The 17,102-nt window shown below is 43.0% G+C and overlaps 2 protein-coding genes across 2 annotated transcripts; both read left to right on the forward strand.

Annotated features, from left to right (window-relative positions):
- Window positions 1–1,173: 1,173 nt before the first annotated feature.
- Window positions 1,174–7,633, forward strand: RBM34 (RNA binding motif protein 34). The gene is made up of 10 exons (XM_084202863.1): window positions 1,174–1,373; window positions 1,555–1,697; window positions 2,721–2,940; window positions 3,503–3,562; window positions 4,122–4,165; window positions 4,674–4,757; window positions 4,974–5,037; window positions 5,142–5,184; window positions 6,400–6,518; window positions 7,252–7,633. Exons 1-10 carry the CDS (start codon window positions 1,197–1,199, stop codon window positions 7,561–7,563), a joined length of 1,266 nt encoding a protein of 421 aa, XP_084058989.1. The 5' UTR covers window positions 1,174–1,196; the 3' UTR covers window positions 7,564–7,633.
- A 799-nt stretch (window positions 7,634–8,432) lies between these two features.
- On the forward strand, window positions 8,433–16,682 carry TOMM20 (translocase of outer mitochondrial membrane 20). The gene is made up of 5 exons (XM_084202154.1): window positions 8,433–8,649; window positions 13,901–13,947; window positions 14,658–14,739; window positions 15,003–15,145; window positions 16,274–16,682. The coding sequence occupies exons 1-5, from the start codon at window positions 8,526–8,528 to the stop codon at window positions 16,316–16,318; spliced, it is 441 nt and encodes a 146-aa protein (XP_084058280.1). The 5' UTR covers window positions 8,433–8,525; the 3' UTR covers window positions 16,319–16,682.
- The last annotated feature ends 420 nt before the right edge of the window (window positions 16,683–17,102 follow it).

Genomic DNA, 17,102 nt, shown 5'->3' on the forward strand with positions numbered 1-17,102 from the left:
TACTCCTGAGCTCCTGCTTGGACCAAGATCCCCAAGGCAAAGCAAGGCAGACACCCCCTGCTGTGTTCTCCACACCTTGGCTGAGGGACAGACTCAGGTTGGGTGTCCCACAATTGATTGCGTTGGGAATAGCTGAGATGAGCGTATGCTGAGGGAAAACACGCCTCTTTTGAAGGCTCTGCAGTGCTCCCACCTCCCCTTATTGGCAGTTTCCACTGACACCTGTCCATACTTATGATTGGGTAGTTCCCATCACACTGGAATTCTCCTGTTGGCACAGGGATGGAACTCTCAGTCAGAGTTCCTGGAGGCTTTATCACTTTTGATGAGTTTCAGTGGCCATGAGTCTCTGAAATGTGCTGGATGATGGTTGAGCCTGTTCTGCCCCTCCTGTGTCACTACAGTGCTGCTCTTCTGTGTGAAGGCAGATTGGAAAAGCCACCTGCCCCTTTTCAAGGATTTGTGTATTCTCTTGGGCTGACCCCATCCATGAGGGTCACTATTTTTCCTGGCATCCAGCAGGCAAGGCAGGGGTGGTGCTACCTGGTGCACGTGTCAACACTAAGACTTTTCTTCTATTCAGCAGCTGGGCTGCTTGTTTAGCCTTTGGTTGGATGCTAGTGCCAACAGAGCTGCTTACAGTGGCAGCTCAAAACGTGCATCAAACATGGAACAAGACAGCCAAAATGCTGTCAGGTTTGCTTCAGCTCCCCTTGGAACTGAGGGTGGTGGGAAAGCAGCCTCTGAGGGAGGTGAGACAGCCTCTCCTCACTGAATCAATTAGCTTGGAAAAGACTTCTGAGATCAAGTCCAATCTATGACCAAACACCACCACGTCAACTAGACATGGTATTAAGGACCATGTCCAGTCTTTCCTTAAACCCAGGCATAGTGACTCCCTGGCAATCCGTTCCACTATCTAATCATCCTTTCTGCGAAGAGATTCCTCCTCATGTTCAACCTCAACCTCCCCTGGCCCAGCTTCAGACTGTGTCCATCCGGCCCTGATGCTGGATGTTTCCAGGGTGCCCCTGCGCCTACGCGCGGCACGGTCCCGTCGTGGCCGGGAGCAGCTCCCAGCCCGCGGCTGCAGGGGGCGGCGGCGGAGGGAGCGGGGGCGGCCCGGGAGCGCCTCCCGGCCCCGCCCATCGGAAGTGACGCGGCCGAGCCCGTTCCCGCCGCGCTCGGTGCCCGCCATGCGCGTCCGCCGGGGCGGCGCGGGGCCGCGGCAGCGGGCGGCGGCCGAGGGGCAGGAGGAGCCCTACGTGGTGGGGCAGGTGTCGGGCAGCCTCGGGGCGGCCGCCGCGCCCGCCGCGCCCCTCGCTCGCCTCTTCCGCGCCGTCGCCCCGCCGGTGCTGGTGGCTGTGCCGGCGGTGAGTGAGCGAGTGCCGGGGCTGTGCGAGCCCAGCAGGGCGGCTGCCGGCAGCAGCGCTGCCCGCAGCGGTGGGCTTCGGGCAGTGGCGCTCCAAATAAGTTGTAGTGTGCGAAGTAGCTTGAAGGCGTTCCTGGAATTTTGTCCTTGAAGTCTGTTTCTCTTACCATTTTTTTTAAAAGGGAAAGAAGAAAAGGAAGCGTGCAGAAGAAGGGGAGAAAGTGTCAGAAGACCAGAGCTTATCCAACATAGAAGAACCTCCGGTAAAAGCAAAGAAGGCCAGAAAAAAGGAACGTTCAGAAGCAGAGAAAAAACTGTCACAGAGGTGAGTGACACCATTTTATAGTAAAATTAAAGCATCCACATTAATTGTAATAGGAGTTCGATGAAACAATGAAGTTCTCGTCTACTACTTATCTTCAGCTTGGTGTTTAAGATTATTTTTAAGATTGTGCAAATTTTCTGTAGTTTTCCCCTGAAGGAGGAAGGTAGTGCAGCTTTTTGAAATGCTAAGTCTGTGAAGTGCAAATGCCCTGTTACGAGAGCCATCAGGTCCAGCGGTTGGAGATGAAGACACATGGATCTAGTTCTGTCTGGCTCGGGAAGATGCTCTCTAGCTGTCTTGGCTTTATCCAGCAGAGGTGGTTTCAGCAGGAGCGAGGTGCCAGGCACAGAGCTGTATATGTCCTGCTGGGCCTCTGCAGTGACACAGAATCTCTCTGTGACTCTGTCTATTCTCTTAAATACTTGAAGCGAGATGTTTCAGAGCAGGCTGGATGTTGCTTGCTCTACGGTTCACTTTGGATAATAAAGGGAACTTGATTGTAGCACAAAGCTAACCCCTCATCCTGTCCCTGGGCCCATGGAACCTGTTTGCCTTGTTTGTGTCTGTAGCCTTCCAGAGGCTCCTTCAGACCTGCTCATTGTTCATGTTCTTCCAGCAGGTTTGGATAGAGCGAGACTTGTTAGTGCATGGCAGTATTCCAGAGGTTTGTTCTGAGTCTCCTGCATACTGAGAAGGATTAAATCTGTTCTAAGTTCCATCATAACACAAAGATGATTTTTCCCCCTTCAATTTTAGAGGCTATCAAATTGTTTATTGTGAAGTATTTCTGTATTACTACTGGTCAATAGTGAATGCAGTGTTCTGGGGACAGCAAATAGTTTTTCATGTTACTGAATAGATACATTTTTTAATGCAGAATAAACAAAATAATGTTTAAAATTTTAGAGTAGAATATAATAATTTCAAATGTAAGTTAAAGTAACTTGGAGGCTTCAGTACTTTGACCCCAAATCCCCTGTTTTTTTCCCATCAATTGTAACCTGCCTGTTCATTTCTGGTCAGGGAGAACGCTTTGGAGCAGGCAGATGAAGAGGAGGATCAAAAATTGTTTCAAAGCAAAGTGAAGCAAAAGAAAAAGGCTTCTCAAGCCATCACAAAAAGTGTTGTTAATTCAGCTACAGGTGCTACTGCAAAACAGCAAAAAAGAAAAAGGGTGGCTGATAATGCAGCAGACAGAAGAACGGTGTTTGTTGGAAACTTGCCCGTCAGCTGCACTGTTCAGGTACGTGGGTGGGTTCTGTCTGCTAAAGGAATGAAAGGAGTTGCAGCAGTTGTCAGTTTGAGGGGATATTTCCAGCTGGGAAGTCACACACACTTGTGATTGGAACTGCTTTTGGGAACGTAGGAAATGGTGCTTGTTGTCAGAAATCATTGGAGACAATCTCTGGTTACCTGGAGTTCCTGCAGCAGTGGATGCAGCAACACTTTCTTGAGTAGAATTGGTCAGTTCCTTGTCAATGAAAAAATGACTGAATATTGACATTTACAAAGTTACTCTGCTTCTAATTTTATATGCAAACAGTACTTCAGATTGTTACATAAAACATGTTAAATTTATATTTCCATAGTAAGAGACTTCAGTTCTGGCAATCTGTAGAAGAAGCTACCACAAAAAACACAGAAATAGTTACAAATTGCTTGCATTATTTTTAGTAGCTCATTAAGGGACCTCCTATAAGTAAAAGGAAAACAGTGTAAGAGCAGTATTACTTATAAATACTAAAAAATAATTCTCATTACCAGGTTGAAAAGTGTACTGAGTGTTTGCAATATCATCTGTTTAGGTACTGACATCTCTCTTTAAGAAGTATGGACAAATCCAATCCATTCGCTTCCGGTCTCTGGTATGTTTTTCCCTTTAATGTTGCATAACAAAATTATTTGTTGATATTGAAGGGCAGTAGCATTTGTAAGTCTTGTACCTTTATTAGATCAGAAGTGATTTGGGGTATGTGGGTTTTGCTATTACAAGAAGCCTTGGAGATGTTACCCCAGGAGCACCACAGATGCATTTTTCCTGTAGCAGCAGCTGATCCAGGATTAGAGCTTTATGTTCTCTGAAAGTGGAATGCCTTTGTTATTGCTGGTTTGGCTGAGGCATTGCTCGCCTGTTTTTAAATCATAGTAGCAAGGACACATAATTGTAAATCAGGGTACTCACTAAAATAGTTGACGATAACTCTCTCGGAACTCAAGAAACATCTCAGACGAAGTCAAGGCAAGCTCTTTAACTCTGAGGGGATTTTTGACCATCTCTAGGTCCAGCCACTTCTGTCATTTGCTCACTGTACTGGCTGTGTTGCTTTGGGTGGCCCCTGCTTGAATTCATCTTTGTCTTAGGGAAAACTCTTTGTGATAAGTTAACACTAGGCCCACCTAACTCAAGCTCTTTTTATCTTTAAGATTCCTGCCGAAGATACTGTATCCAAAAAGGTAGCAGCAATCAAGTAGGTTCCCCTTGTATATTTTGTGTATTTTTCAAGGCCTAAACAATGCTTAAATGTTGGTAATTAAAAGTTTGTCTGTATTAGGTCTTCTTTATGTATTTTGTGTTTCTTTGTCTTTTGTCACTACCTTTGTGTGTATTAAGTTTTCTCAACAAGTAATAAAGAATTATATGCCATGTATACTTGTAATTTGTTACCTGAAGTTGTGTTTCTTATATTTTAGGAAGGAGGAAGATGCTAAAAGTCTTTAATTTCTTCAGATATGTTTATGAGTTGAGGAAGCTTGCTCAGGATGCATATAAGAGCTAAACAAGATGTGGGGTGCATATAGCAGCTAAACAACAGAGGGACTCCCTTGCCTGTACTGGGGTAGCTTGACCTGCAAGGGAAATGAAGTTGTTAGTGTGCACAGAGCAAGCAGAGGCATGAATGTGTTCAGCAAGAAGTGTCTGTGCACTGCTCAGCATCAGCAGGATTTAAGCAGTAACGGGTTCTTTTCCCGTTCCAGGCATAAGGTGCACCCGAATGCAAAGTCTGTCAATGCTTACGTGGTCTTTAAGGAAGAACGTGATGCTCAGGAGGCTCTGAAGGAGTAAGTCTCAGTTTTGTTCCTCATACCCTGTTGAAGAGGTAGTTCACATCGATTTATAGCTAAATTTAAACAACCTCCCCTCTTTTGCTCGAATCAGAATAAAATGTTGTTCAAACTTAAAAGTAACTTTACTCTTAGAATACTGCTATGCAGTGACATTGTCAGTTATGTAATGCTTATTTCATTTTTAAAACCTTTTGTTTTTGACCACAAAAGGAATGGAACAGAAATTGCTAGTGGATTTCACATCAGAGTTGACACTGCATCTAAGACCAGTTCGGTAAGTAACGTGTGTGGCTAGAAATTCCCTCTTCTGGTTTGGTTGTGGGCGTTTTATTGTTTTCTGTAACAAATAGTTACTGTCCTGTCTCTCGTTTCCTTTAGCACGACCATAAACGATCTGTATTCTTGGGAAATCTTTCATATGGTAAGTCTGGAATGGATTGTTATGCATCATTAATTTGCATTTATGGAATGGTTGACATGAGGCTTTTTATTTCTTGGATTTAGGTGGATAAATACCTTTCACTGGAAGTAATTTCTGTATGTTAATTGGAACACCTAAAGAGGTTTTAAGTTTCTGTCCAGTTCTGCACCTTGATTGTTTCCTTTATTGTAGGCAGCACTGCAAGTACTTTTAGTTCTTGTTGTTGCTTCATGTTTTTTAAATAAATATGACTAAGTTGCCTAGGCCATGGCTTTCTCAACTGTCCAAGGGTTACCAGTACCTGTTGGTGAACCAATTCCAAGTGATGGACAATGATGGCTTCTCCTTCTGGTGCCTTCTGTGAACTGCAGGCTGAGTGACTCTGTCCAGGCAGGGCTAAAAGTGAGATTTGATGATCCTTGTGGGGCAGTTTCAACTCAGAATATTCTGTGATTCTGTGATTTGCTATGCTCTGAAATTACTTCAGCAGCTTGGACCTTTCTCAGCATGTCGAGATCCCATTGCTGTAGTTAAACCTGTACTGTTGAGTTCAGGTTTAACCTCAGCAGAGAGATGTTTATGTCTACATCAGGGGATTCCATTAAGGATACCTATACAAAAAAATAAAATCTGCATTTTTGTGATGGCACATCACATTTGTCAGCCTAGCCATGAGATGGAGAAAGGCCCATACACCCAACCATTATCAGAATAATTTGCATAGCAGCTGTGGTTGGAAACTGTAAATCCCTTCTCCTCCATTCAGTTTAAACTCATGGCTCAGTCAATGGATGATTGAAGAACTGCCAGCTCAAGCTCATTATCATCAGCATTAATTCTTAGAAAGAAATTCAGGCATAAGGAGGAGCTACAAAACTGTATATATACAAAACTGAATTCTTAATTTCTGCTGTGTTCCAAGCATAAATGAAATAATTTGAAAAATCTATTTCAGTCTTTGCCTTATTTCTTTGTGATTTATGTCGTACTCTTCAGAGCTGGAGAAGCAGTACCTGTCAGAGCAAATAGCCCTTCATAAAGTCTGCATTGTCGGCTTGCTGGGATTTTTCTGAACCACTGATATTTGTCTACCTCTCCTTATTCCATATTGTTTGTGTCCCTGAATGGGTAAATGGGAAATAACTGGATGTGGGCCAGGCTTTCAAGGCTGTGTGTCCCTCTGAAGAGGCATCTGTTCCGTTGTGTTGCCCGCAGACATCCGCGATGACGCCGTGCGGGAGCACTTCCATGACTGCGGAGACGTCGTGGGAGTGCGAGTGGTGCGAGACAGGAACACGGGCTTGGGGAAAGGCTTCGGCTACGTCCTCTTTGAGGTGCGTGTGAGCCCGACTGGGGTACGTGCTCCAGGGCACGAGGAGCTCTTCAAAACCTGCATTGGGGTCTGCCATTAGAGCATTTTTATTTTCATTTCAGTCAGTTTTTGAGGTCTGTGTGTGTAGGTAGGAAGTGAAATGGTAGCATTGTTGTGTAAGGTGGAAGCAGTTTGGAAGACCGGTTCCGTGGAAGCAGATACAAAATACAGTATTTTATGTTTTGTACAGACTGGGGTGAAAGAAGTGACTTTAAGGTAAAGGCTTGACAGAGGGACAGATGAGTTAGTTTGGTACAACTTCAATGTTCTCCAATTTCTTATGTGTTCAAATGTGAGTGGAATTCTTTCCTGCAGCTGGTTTGTGTACAGTTCTCCCCTTTTGATTCAGTGCAACTTCCTTTCTCATGCCAGTCTCCCAGCCTCATTTTCCCTTAGTTCATTTCCTGCAGCCCAGTGCCTTTTTTCCCGATTTTTCCCTGTCTCTGCCTCAGACTTTGGTGTCTCATTGTAAGCTGTTTCATAGCCTGTTTTCAAGTGTCTGTGCCTCAGTGTGTGGGCTGTGTGGGGGTGCTGGTGTTCCCGAGCGGAGATGTTGTGTCATTGCCTAAATAGAGTGGTTTGAGTGCTCTGCATTGTAAAATCCTGCTTATCAGTTTTAAAGACAGGTAACTCTTAGTTTGAAAGCACTCAGCTGGAAGTAAAGCTGCATTTAAAGTGGTTGTCTGGTTTTGTAGAACACAGATGCTGTACATCTTGCTCTGAAACTCAACAACTCTGTTCTGATGGGAAGAAAGATACGAGTGCAGCGTGTGACGGACAAGAAGAAAGAACAGAAAGGTCCAGACCAGTCTCGTGCTCCCAAGAACAGAGTTGATAAGAAGAAGAAAAAAGAAAAGAGCTTCTCTAACGATTCTTTTGTTGGTGAAAAAGCAAACCCATTAAAGAAGAGCACAAAACCAAAAAGACTAAAAACTACTCCTAGGAGTAAAGCTGGGAAAAACAAACAGTCCTTTGATAAAAAAAAATCCAGCAAAAATGCTGATTAGTGTTATGAAGATGGATGTATATTTGAGTGTTTTTTATATGTGAGAGTGTCATAAATTTTGTTTGCTAATACAGCTGTTGTCCTTCATGATGTTTGCTCTGGGGCATTTGGCTTCTCCTAGAAGGCAGCAGGAGGTGCTGCTTGATTTTATCCCTGTGTTCCAGGAATCTGTCTCCCGCTGAGGTCTTGCTGCAGAGGCTAACTGAATTCTTTTTGTTGGAGTTGTGTAGGATTACCCACAATGGCTATAGAAAAATGTGACTCATTCAGACTGGGTCTGTGATGAAATAGAAATCGTTACCTTGATTTGGGGGGCTTTTTGTTGTGCAGAGAAGGGTAGTGGAGCTGGTGAAGGGCCTGGGAGCACAAGTCCTGTGAGGAGCGGCTGGGGGAGCTGGGGACTTTTAGCCTGGAGAGAAGGAAGCTCAGGGGTGACCTTATCACTCTGCCGCCACCTGGAAGGAGCCAGGTGGGGGCCGGTCTCTTCTCCCAGGCAGCAGGGGACAGGATGACAGGACGTAGCCTCGAGCTGTTCCAGGAGAAATTTCTTCCCAGAAAGAGTGATGAGACATCGGGATGGGCTGCCCAGGGAAGGGCGGTGGTTGGGTCACCATTCCTGGAGGCGTTTAAGGGAAGCCTGGAGGTGGCACTGAGTGCCATGGTCTAGTTGAGCGGGTGGTGTTGGGTCGGAGGCTGAACGGGATGATCCCAGGGCTCTATCCCGTGTCCCCGGCCCCTCACGGCGCCAGGCGGGCAAACGCCGACGCTCGGCCACGCCCCTCCGCCCGCGCATGCGCCCCGGCCTCGGCGCAGGCACTGCGGGAGGCGCCCTGTGCCGCCGCGGGCTGATGACGTGAGCGGAAGCGAGGAGGGGTCCTTTCGCTGTGCCCGCTCGCCCCAAGGTGCCTGCGGAGCTCGGCGCGGGCCGCGCGGCGGGAGCGGCGCGGGGGCGGCGGCAGCGCCATGATGGTGGGCAGGACCAGCGCCATCGCCGCGGGGCTCTGCGGGGCGCTCTTCATCGGATACTGCATCTACTTCGACCGCAAGAGGCGGAGCGACCCCAATTTCAAGAACCGGCTGCGGGAGCGTAAGTGTCCCGGGGCGCCCCCTCCCCTTTCCTCCCGTCCCGTCCGTTCCCGTCGCCGCGCGCTTCCCTCCGCGATCCCCCCCGTTTCTCCCCGTCGCTCACCCGCCCGGCCGGGGCTTAGGAAGGCAGCACGTGCTGTCGCCGCAGCGCCGCCCCCGGGCCCGGCCGGGACCCCCGCCCCCTCTGCCCCAGGCCCCGGCGGCCCCTGCGGCTTCGCGGCCTCTCGCCGTCCCCTCACCGAAACCGGGGGCCGGGACACAGGGTCACGGAACCGCCAAAACTGGGAGATGCCTTCGAGACCCGAGCAGCCATCCGCCCAGCACTGCCACTGCAACCCCGCCCGGCGCCACACAGTCAGCTCCCTCTCGAGCACCCGCAGGGATCGTGGCTCCAGCACCTCCCTGGGCAGCAATGCCTGCCCACCCTCACGGTGGGAGAGGTTTTTTCTATTGTCTCTGAATCTTCCATGCCTCAGCTTAAGGCCATTTTCTCTGCTCCTCCCACTGCAGGCATGGCAGAAGAGACTGACCCCACCTCACTACAGCCTCCGCTCAGATGGTTCCAGACAGGGCCATCCCATTGGGGAGTGCCTGCTGTGGCTGTTGGGGAGCCTGTGGTTTCCCTACATGCTTGGTTCAAATTCACCACCCCCCCCCCCCCACTTTTTCTTGTCCAGTCTTGCTCTCCGAAAGGCACAGCAGTGCTATTGTAGCCACCACATTTACGGGGTGACACTCTTTAAAATCTTTTTTGTGTTTGGAACACAAGCAGGTAAAACAGTGTGATCTCTTACAGTGAAGTTGCTGCTGTGGTGAGGCGGGGGTCGGTGGCAGCTCTCAGGTATTTCATCAGCTGCATTCTAAACCCTCCTGGCAGCCCTGCCATTGGCTTCCAGGATAAGAATGGATGCCAGAGAAAACTGTTGATTAATCCAAGATGTAGAGCTCTTGTCCCATGGCTCTTCATTTTTTCACGTCTTCAACATTTATTTAAACGTTTTAATAATCAGTGAGGGATTTAAATGCAATTGTAGGCATGAGTACTGAAGGAACACGAATGAATCATGAGCAGTAAGGTGATACTTTTTATACTGAGTTATTTCTGTCAGGATAATATGTATATTATTCCTTTGGTAACCAATCAGAAGATAAGAAGTTATCATTAAGGTAAATTTTCCTGGCAAGTAAACATGATGTGATCAGCAGTTTCATGGATGGAAAAGTCAATAACCAGACTGGTTAAAAATGAGTATTTACCCGATGGCATTAAAATGTAGTTTAACAGCTTTGGTTCTGCCTTCATGGATTGAATTTGCCTGGCCACCGTTGTCACTTAGTGGTGCATTAATTCCGCTTTCTAAAATTTCCTCCACAGCAAATTATGTCTGTCAGATATTTCAGCTTCAAGCCCTTGCTCCTGTGTGTGGGATTTTGGGCACATACCTCTTGTGTGTGTGTGTGTTCCAAGTCCTTTTTTTCCTGCAGTGCAAGTCATTAATTAGGAAATTTGAGTGCAGTTAACTGGTATGTGCTTGGTTTGCACAAGCAAACTCAATTTTTAGCAACATAATCAGCCATGGGTTTTTTTTATGATGCCAAATGTGCAGTAGGAGCAGCACCAAATTATGTAAGGTTTTTGCAGAAGCACCAAATATTATTTGGTGCTTCCAGGTTTCCATAATCTGAGCCTCTATCCAGTCATGTTCTGAATAAACCTTAGAACTGCTCTTGATTAAGAGTTGACATTAACTTTGAAGTGGAGAACAAATGCATTTTGGTTTGGTAGGAGGTAGTTGTCATTTGGGGGACTTCATACTGTAGGACTTGCAGTCCTTGCATGTGATGCACTGGTCTGCATTTAGTTGTAAGGCTTTGGTTAATTTGTTTTGGTTGGTTTTGGTAGTGTAACAGATTATTTAGTATGGATGCTTCAGCAGTGGTGCCAGGGATCTGGGTATTACAGCATTTTTACTCTTGGGTAGACAGGAAGGCTTGGGCTGTAAAATACTTGGCCAGGAAAGGTTCAGTGCAGCAGCCAGCTGCAGTCCTTTATGTAAAGATGCTCCATGTGTTTTGCAATAGTGGGGGTATGGGATGGAAAGCTTGGAGAAACCACCTTTGCAGCACATCTTTTCCAGTTACCTTCTTAGGGTAAGATGCTTTTTCAGCCTCTGTGATGCAGTGTCACCAGAATTTGGGAAGGACAAGAAACCTAACGTGTCAGTGGATTGCCTGTTGTATTTTGTCAAGTATATGCTGACAAATGAAGAACCAGTTGGGTTTTTTTGCCATCTCTGTGTGCTGTGTTTGGGCCAAAGTTTACACTGCAAAGGCCTGTAATAAAAATGAAGCGGCCAGATTTAAGTTTCTGGGGAAGAGATTTCTTGGAAGTTTCTGGAAGGCTTATGGAACTACCTGACTTCGATTTTCCACATGTTTTAATCTTGCTTAGTAGGTTTTGTGCGTGGACTTTTTTGTTGGTTTTTTTTTTTTTTTTTAAGGTCTTGTTGCTAGCTTAGGGGGCATTACCCTATTTAGTCTTGGGACCAAAAGATAGCAAAGCTATAAACATCTGTAGGTGCTGAGCTTCCTAGGCTGTATTTTATTAATAAAATAGTTCAGGTATGTTTACTGTTTGCCTTCTTGGATGAATAAAACAGAAGTGCTCTGCTTTAAAATATAGACACACATGTCTTTGTTCAGAGACAGCCAGAATTTCTGACCATGCTGAATTTTGCCCAAGAGCACCTTCTGCCCTGGACAGCAGGGTGAGAGGAAGGCAGTAGGCAGACTTCACTGATAGGAGCTGAAAATGCAGATGGCTTTTTGGGTTTTCTGCTCCTTTGTGGGACTGGTTGGGAAGCTGCTGGGGCTACTCAGGGGCCTTTGCCACCCGTGCCAGAAGGACAGGTCATCCATTGGTTCTCTTTTGGAACTTGTACCCTTGTACAAGAGCTGTGCCTGGAGGACCTGCGCTGTGACAGCTGCAGTTTAGCTTTGTGCTTTGGATGCACGCACTGCATTTCTGTGGCAATAAAGATTCACTGAATCAAAAAGATTGTCTTTCCCTTTTCAAAACGTGATTAACTCTTTAGAATAGAGGAAGGTGTTTCATTTTTGTGGAAGCCCCTGAGGGAAAACAAATTCAGGGTGGTTTTTAGGCGTGGGGTGGGGTTTTTTTGTTTATTTGGTTTTTGAGGTTTTTTACCCCTCAAGGACATTGCTTTTTTGCTTGTCATACTACAAATGTAACTTTTGGTTGTTATTTCAAAGATACTTTGAAACTAGTATTTCATCTCAACCAGTATGGGAAGAATTCATAAATATCCTTTAGAGTTACTTGGGTTTTTAAATTGTTTTAGCTAGTGAACTTTTAAAGAGCCTGTAAAAAAGTATTAAGAAGAGGAAAACAAAGTTCTGTAGTAGTCAGGCTTGAAGGATTTGGTAGATCATTTTTCAGTTTTAAAATCTTGGTGATTCTTTGTATTCCTTCACTATTTTCAGGTTAAAGTATATGATTTCAAATCTGTGTGATCAGTGGTCAAAAGCTTTCATTAGTTCCAGTGACCAGCATGTCTTTTGTTTTGTTCTTTATTTCAGAATGCTTAACCTGGTGAATGATCCCTTTTATCATATTTTAAGAAGACGGTATCATAGTCATGCCAAGAAAGCACAATTTTCTCTTCAAAATGATGTACAAATGTTAAGCTGTTACTCTCTGTATTTTTTTTAGTGTTTTTGCTGAATGCACTACAGCTGCAATGTGGCTTGTTTTGATAGTAAATACTTTCAAATATGAAATTTTAAAAATTTAATCTTTACAGTTTTATATCTTATCAAAACTTGTTTGCCTAGTAGTGCAAGTTAAAGTTTTGTGCAAATTAATGCTTCTGAAAAGTTGGAGTGAGCTAATTGAAGCACTAACTTTCAAGAGAAATTTTTTGCTATTGAAACCCTCCAAAATCATAAAATTGTAGTAGACTGCAGTTCTATCCAACATGTTTTTCCATGTATAGTAGAAATTAACATACACAGGTCAGTTAGTTGTAGAAATCTAGGTGCTAAGTGTTATTAAGATGGTGTATTAAGGTTAAAGGGTGTTCCATCTAGTTAGAATGTGAACTCCCTTGCTATAAAGAACACAACTTGTCAGTAAATGCCACCTGTTAGATTATCACTATACTAGGGAATAGTATTCCTGACTGTCTTCATCATGTGGACAAGTGAAAATTTTTAATTACCATGAAAAACTGCTGATCATATTTTGAAGTGTTTCCAGCTTGTAAAATTGTATCAAAAGAAAAATCAGTGCTGTCTAACAGTTGTTCTTTGCCTGTATAGGAGTTTTGGAGCAGACACTGAGGACAAAGAGTGGAAGGACAGCTTAACCATAGGCTGTATTCAGAGGTTTTAGTGGTGTAACTATTTCAGTTGATGAACTGAAGATTTACATAAATGATTATTCCAAGGAAATTGGCAGTATAATTAGTATAATTATTCTTTCTTGTATGAAGAACTGCTACTTTAAAGATACCTTTATACCTGCCTAGCTGCATTAAAAGCAACTTTAATTTTAGTTACATTAGTTTTGCTGAAGTGGTACAACTTCATGTAGCGGACCAACTTTTTGCCTTTAGGTAGGCAGTTAAATCTGTAAATGTTTGTTCCATATGTAAATGTTTGCTTTCCTCAGGTTTCAGAAATGTATGCTTTAGTATTGCTCTTGCTGAGGGATGATGAGATGCTGCCACTTATTAACTAGTTCCCAAGGCTTTGCTATAAAGTAGCTTAGAAAGTGCACTGAGTGTATCTGCTGTGGCCTGCTAAAGTTCCCCTTCCTCAGTGGTGCACCATGCAGTTCAAAACTAGATAGCTTGACTTACAGACAATTCTTCTGTGGCTTATTGTTAGAAGTCATGTGGATAATTCCTCTATTACTCTAATTCTCTTTGCTTCTGTGTGCCTGCAGTTCAGGAGGTGTGCTGTGCTGCCCTGCACAGCTGGTGTTTGCTGTTGCCCTCAGGAGAAGAATTGCCATTTTGGGCTGGTGCTACTGCCAGCCCTCATTAGACCTCTAAATGATGCTCTGTTGTACTGAGTGGGTTGCAGGCTTCTGCTCAATCCTCAATATTTGGAATCCATTACCAGTTTCTTCTTTGGAAAAGGACTTTGATTTGTTCATGGTTTCAGATTATAAGTTGAAGGACTTTTTAATTGCAAATTGAAAATAAAAGATGTTTTTATTCTTACAGGAAGGAAGAAACAGAAGCTTGCCAAAGAGAGAGCAGGACTTTCCAAGGTAATATTGTGTTCAATAATGCAGTGCCCTTTTGAAAGATATTTCACTTGTATTATTTTTAAGATTTACTTAAAGATTTGTTTTACAAACAAATTTGCAGGATTACAAACAGTCCTGCAAATATGCAGTCTTTAGGTTTTTTTAATGCTCAGAAATAATTGTGGGGTTATTTCTTTTTTGTGTCAGATAGAGGAGTTATATAAGAAAGTACAACATTAACTGTGTGATTTGATGGTGTTTTCCCTCTTTGTAATATGAACAAGGACTTTTCAGACTTAAAATTATCGATGGGATACACTTACAACTGAACTTGATAGGTTGTTTTGCAATAAGTATTTTATCTCTTTTTCATTATTACCAGTGGATCCAGAAAGAAAAGATTTCTCTTAAACAATTTTCGGAAATACAGTTGTTATAAACATGATACACCTTAGAATTTATATTTGCTCCTAAATGATGTACTTAATAAACTGAGTAGAGGTATTTCAGGCTGTCTCTCCACAGATTTGTGATGTAGTGTTATAAGACCTGAGTCTGATTTTCAAAAACATTCTGAGTATGTTTAACTTAGTGGTGACACTTGTTTTTTTGCCAGTGTCAGTGTAACAATAGGCTTGTGTGCATGTTTAATTTCAATTGAGAATGTTTTCTGCTAACTTTTTATTAGCTGGTGTTTAAGGGCTGATTTAACTTTTACTATGTGTTTATAGTTGCCTGATCTGAAAGATGCTGAAGCAGTTCAGAAGTTTTTCCTTGAGGAGATTCAGCTTGGAGAGGAATTACTAGCTCAAGGTAATAATATTTTTTTTCCAAAGGGTAAGTTGTAAAATAATTTTTTTCTACCTTTGTTAGAAGATGATTTTTATACACCAAGAAATTCTGGGGAGTTAAATTCATTTAAGAAAATCTGCTTATTTGTTTCTAACTGTATGTGTTCAGAAAGTACATCAAGGAGGGAGAAGAGCTTCATGTGAATTGATTCACTCTTAGTGGATATTTTATGTGTTACAGTGTGGAAGATGGTTGCTTTCAAAACATTGTAATTTGTCATACAGGTGAATATGAAAAAGGTGTTGATCACTTGACCAATGCCATTGCTGTGTGTGGGCAGCCGCAGCAGCTACTACAAGTTCTACAGCAGACTCTTCCACCACCAGTGTTTCAAATGCTTCTAACTAAGCTCCCTACAATAAGCCAGGTATGTGAAGCATTCCCTGTTGGTCTGGTTTGGAAAAACATTTAAATCCTTACTTTATTCACTGCACCAGTCTTGAGTATCAGGTTTTGTAATCTGTTGGTTTTTTAATATGTTCAGTTAGATTAGAAGAAGCTTTTTTTTTTCCACCTAAGATGTTAAAAAGTGAATATGAAAATCATCATGTAACATTAGTAGCAACTCGGATAAAATAGAAATGCAAAACTTCTCTTGTGTATAGGGTATGCTAAGCTCTTGAAGTAGAGGCATCTGACCACAGCTCTGGTACTATAAGTGAATCCAGTGTTTCCCAAATACAAGTTGGGGGGATTGGAAAAACAGTAATTAATTGCACTGGGTCTTGAGAGGGTTTTTTTAAATTTATGTTTCTACAAGTGTGTGTAAATGCTATGGAAGTTCATCAAAATGAATCCATTGGTTTTGCTACCCTGTTGCTTCTGGGGACAGCTTTAGACCCAAGATGTTAACTAGCACCAGAACCCGTGACAATTTTGGAAGCTTGGGAGTTTCCCTGATGATAAAAGCATTAGTAGCTCTGTGTATAAAATACTCTCCTGTTTCAGTCTGAGTACAGAGTGGGTAATGTTGTTAATGTGCTCGCAGGTGAGTCTGTTGTGAAATAAATTATATGTTTTATGTTCTTGGAAGTACAAGGGGACCCCCTAACAGTGTTACCTGACATAAAGCAGAGACTCAGTGCTGGGTATCAGTTGGCCCTTTTACAGCTCAGGCATGGTTACATTTCAGGTAAAGGTCCATATACTCAGTGGTGACACTGGAAAGTGTCAGATATGCAAGATATAAGAGTTGGGAAAATGATTGAACAAAAATGTTTCCTAAGAGAACAGTGCTGGAAACCACACAGAGGTCATCACTTGAGGTTGATAGAATATTGTTTATCTGACTTTGGCTTTATTAGGTATTGCACTGTTTGTAATTTCTGTGGCACTGACTTCAAAACTTTATTCAAATAGATTGCCATTTTTAACTTTAATCAGTTTGTTCAGTAATTACACTGCTTAATGTTCAGTGTAAAATTACATTGCTTGATAATCAGTTGCCTACTGTCAATTTTATGTAATTGTGAATGAGTTTTTCTCCTTCTTACAGAGAATTGTAAATGCACAGTGCTTGGCTGAAGATGATGTTGAATGAGGTCACACCACAACAGGGGGAAAAAAGTTTTCTTACCCCAGAAGATGAGCATCAGTAGGGGGATAAAGGGGCAAACATAGTAGTTAATGGACTGTGTACCACATCGGGTTCTACCAGAGTTAAAATTAACTTTGTGTAGGTGGGTTTCGCAGGATTTTATTTATTATCCCAGTGAAAAGTGTATTTTGATAAGAATTCATTTTATAAATACACTGTGTTGAGTTATCAAAGTATCACTAACTTCATTATTATTAAAATACGCAGTTGTAATGTTGTACATATACAGACATAAAACTACGACCTATTAAAAACCCAATGCTCATTTTTGAAAAAACGAAGTTATGGCAATAAAGATTTATCTGCACTTGTGTGTCCCTATAGTACTACTTTAACATTCAGAATATTTGGGTGTCAGAGCAAATGATCTAAAAATGACAACATTAAAATTTATTTTTAATGTTATGGCTGGTCTTCCAATACTTTTAATTAAGTTTAAAACTTTGTGTAATTTCCTGAGAAAATAAATATATGGTCATTTTAACAGTAACAGATCACCTTAGAAGGGGATACAGATCACAATGGTAAGAGATGACTGACTGCAGAAAGAATGACGAATCCATTTCTGTCAGGAACAAAAACATGTAAAGTGGTCAATTCAAAATTACTGCAAACTTGAAAGCTCTATTAATACAGGTGTCTGAAACAAAGCTGTTTGGAATAGAACCTGGGCACATTTTAAGAGTGCTGAAGTTGGGGTTTCTTGGAAAGCTTGAAACGTTGCAAG

The sequence above is a fragment of the Fringilla coelebs genome (assembly GCF_963513975.1).
Source record: "Fringilla coelebs genome assembly, chromosome: 3".
NCBI lineage: Eukaryota > Metazoa > Chordata > Aves > Passeriformes > Fringillidae > Fringilla > Fringilla coelebs.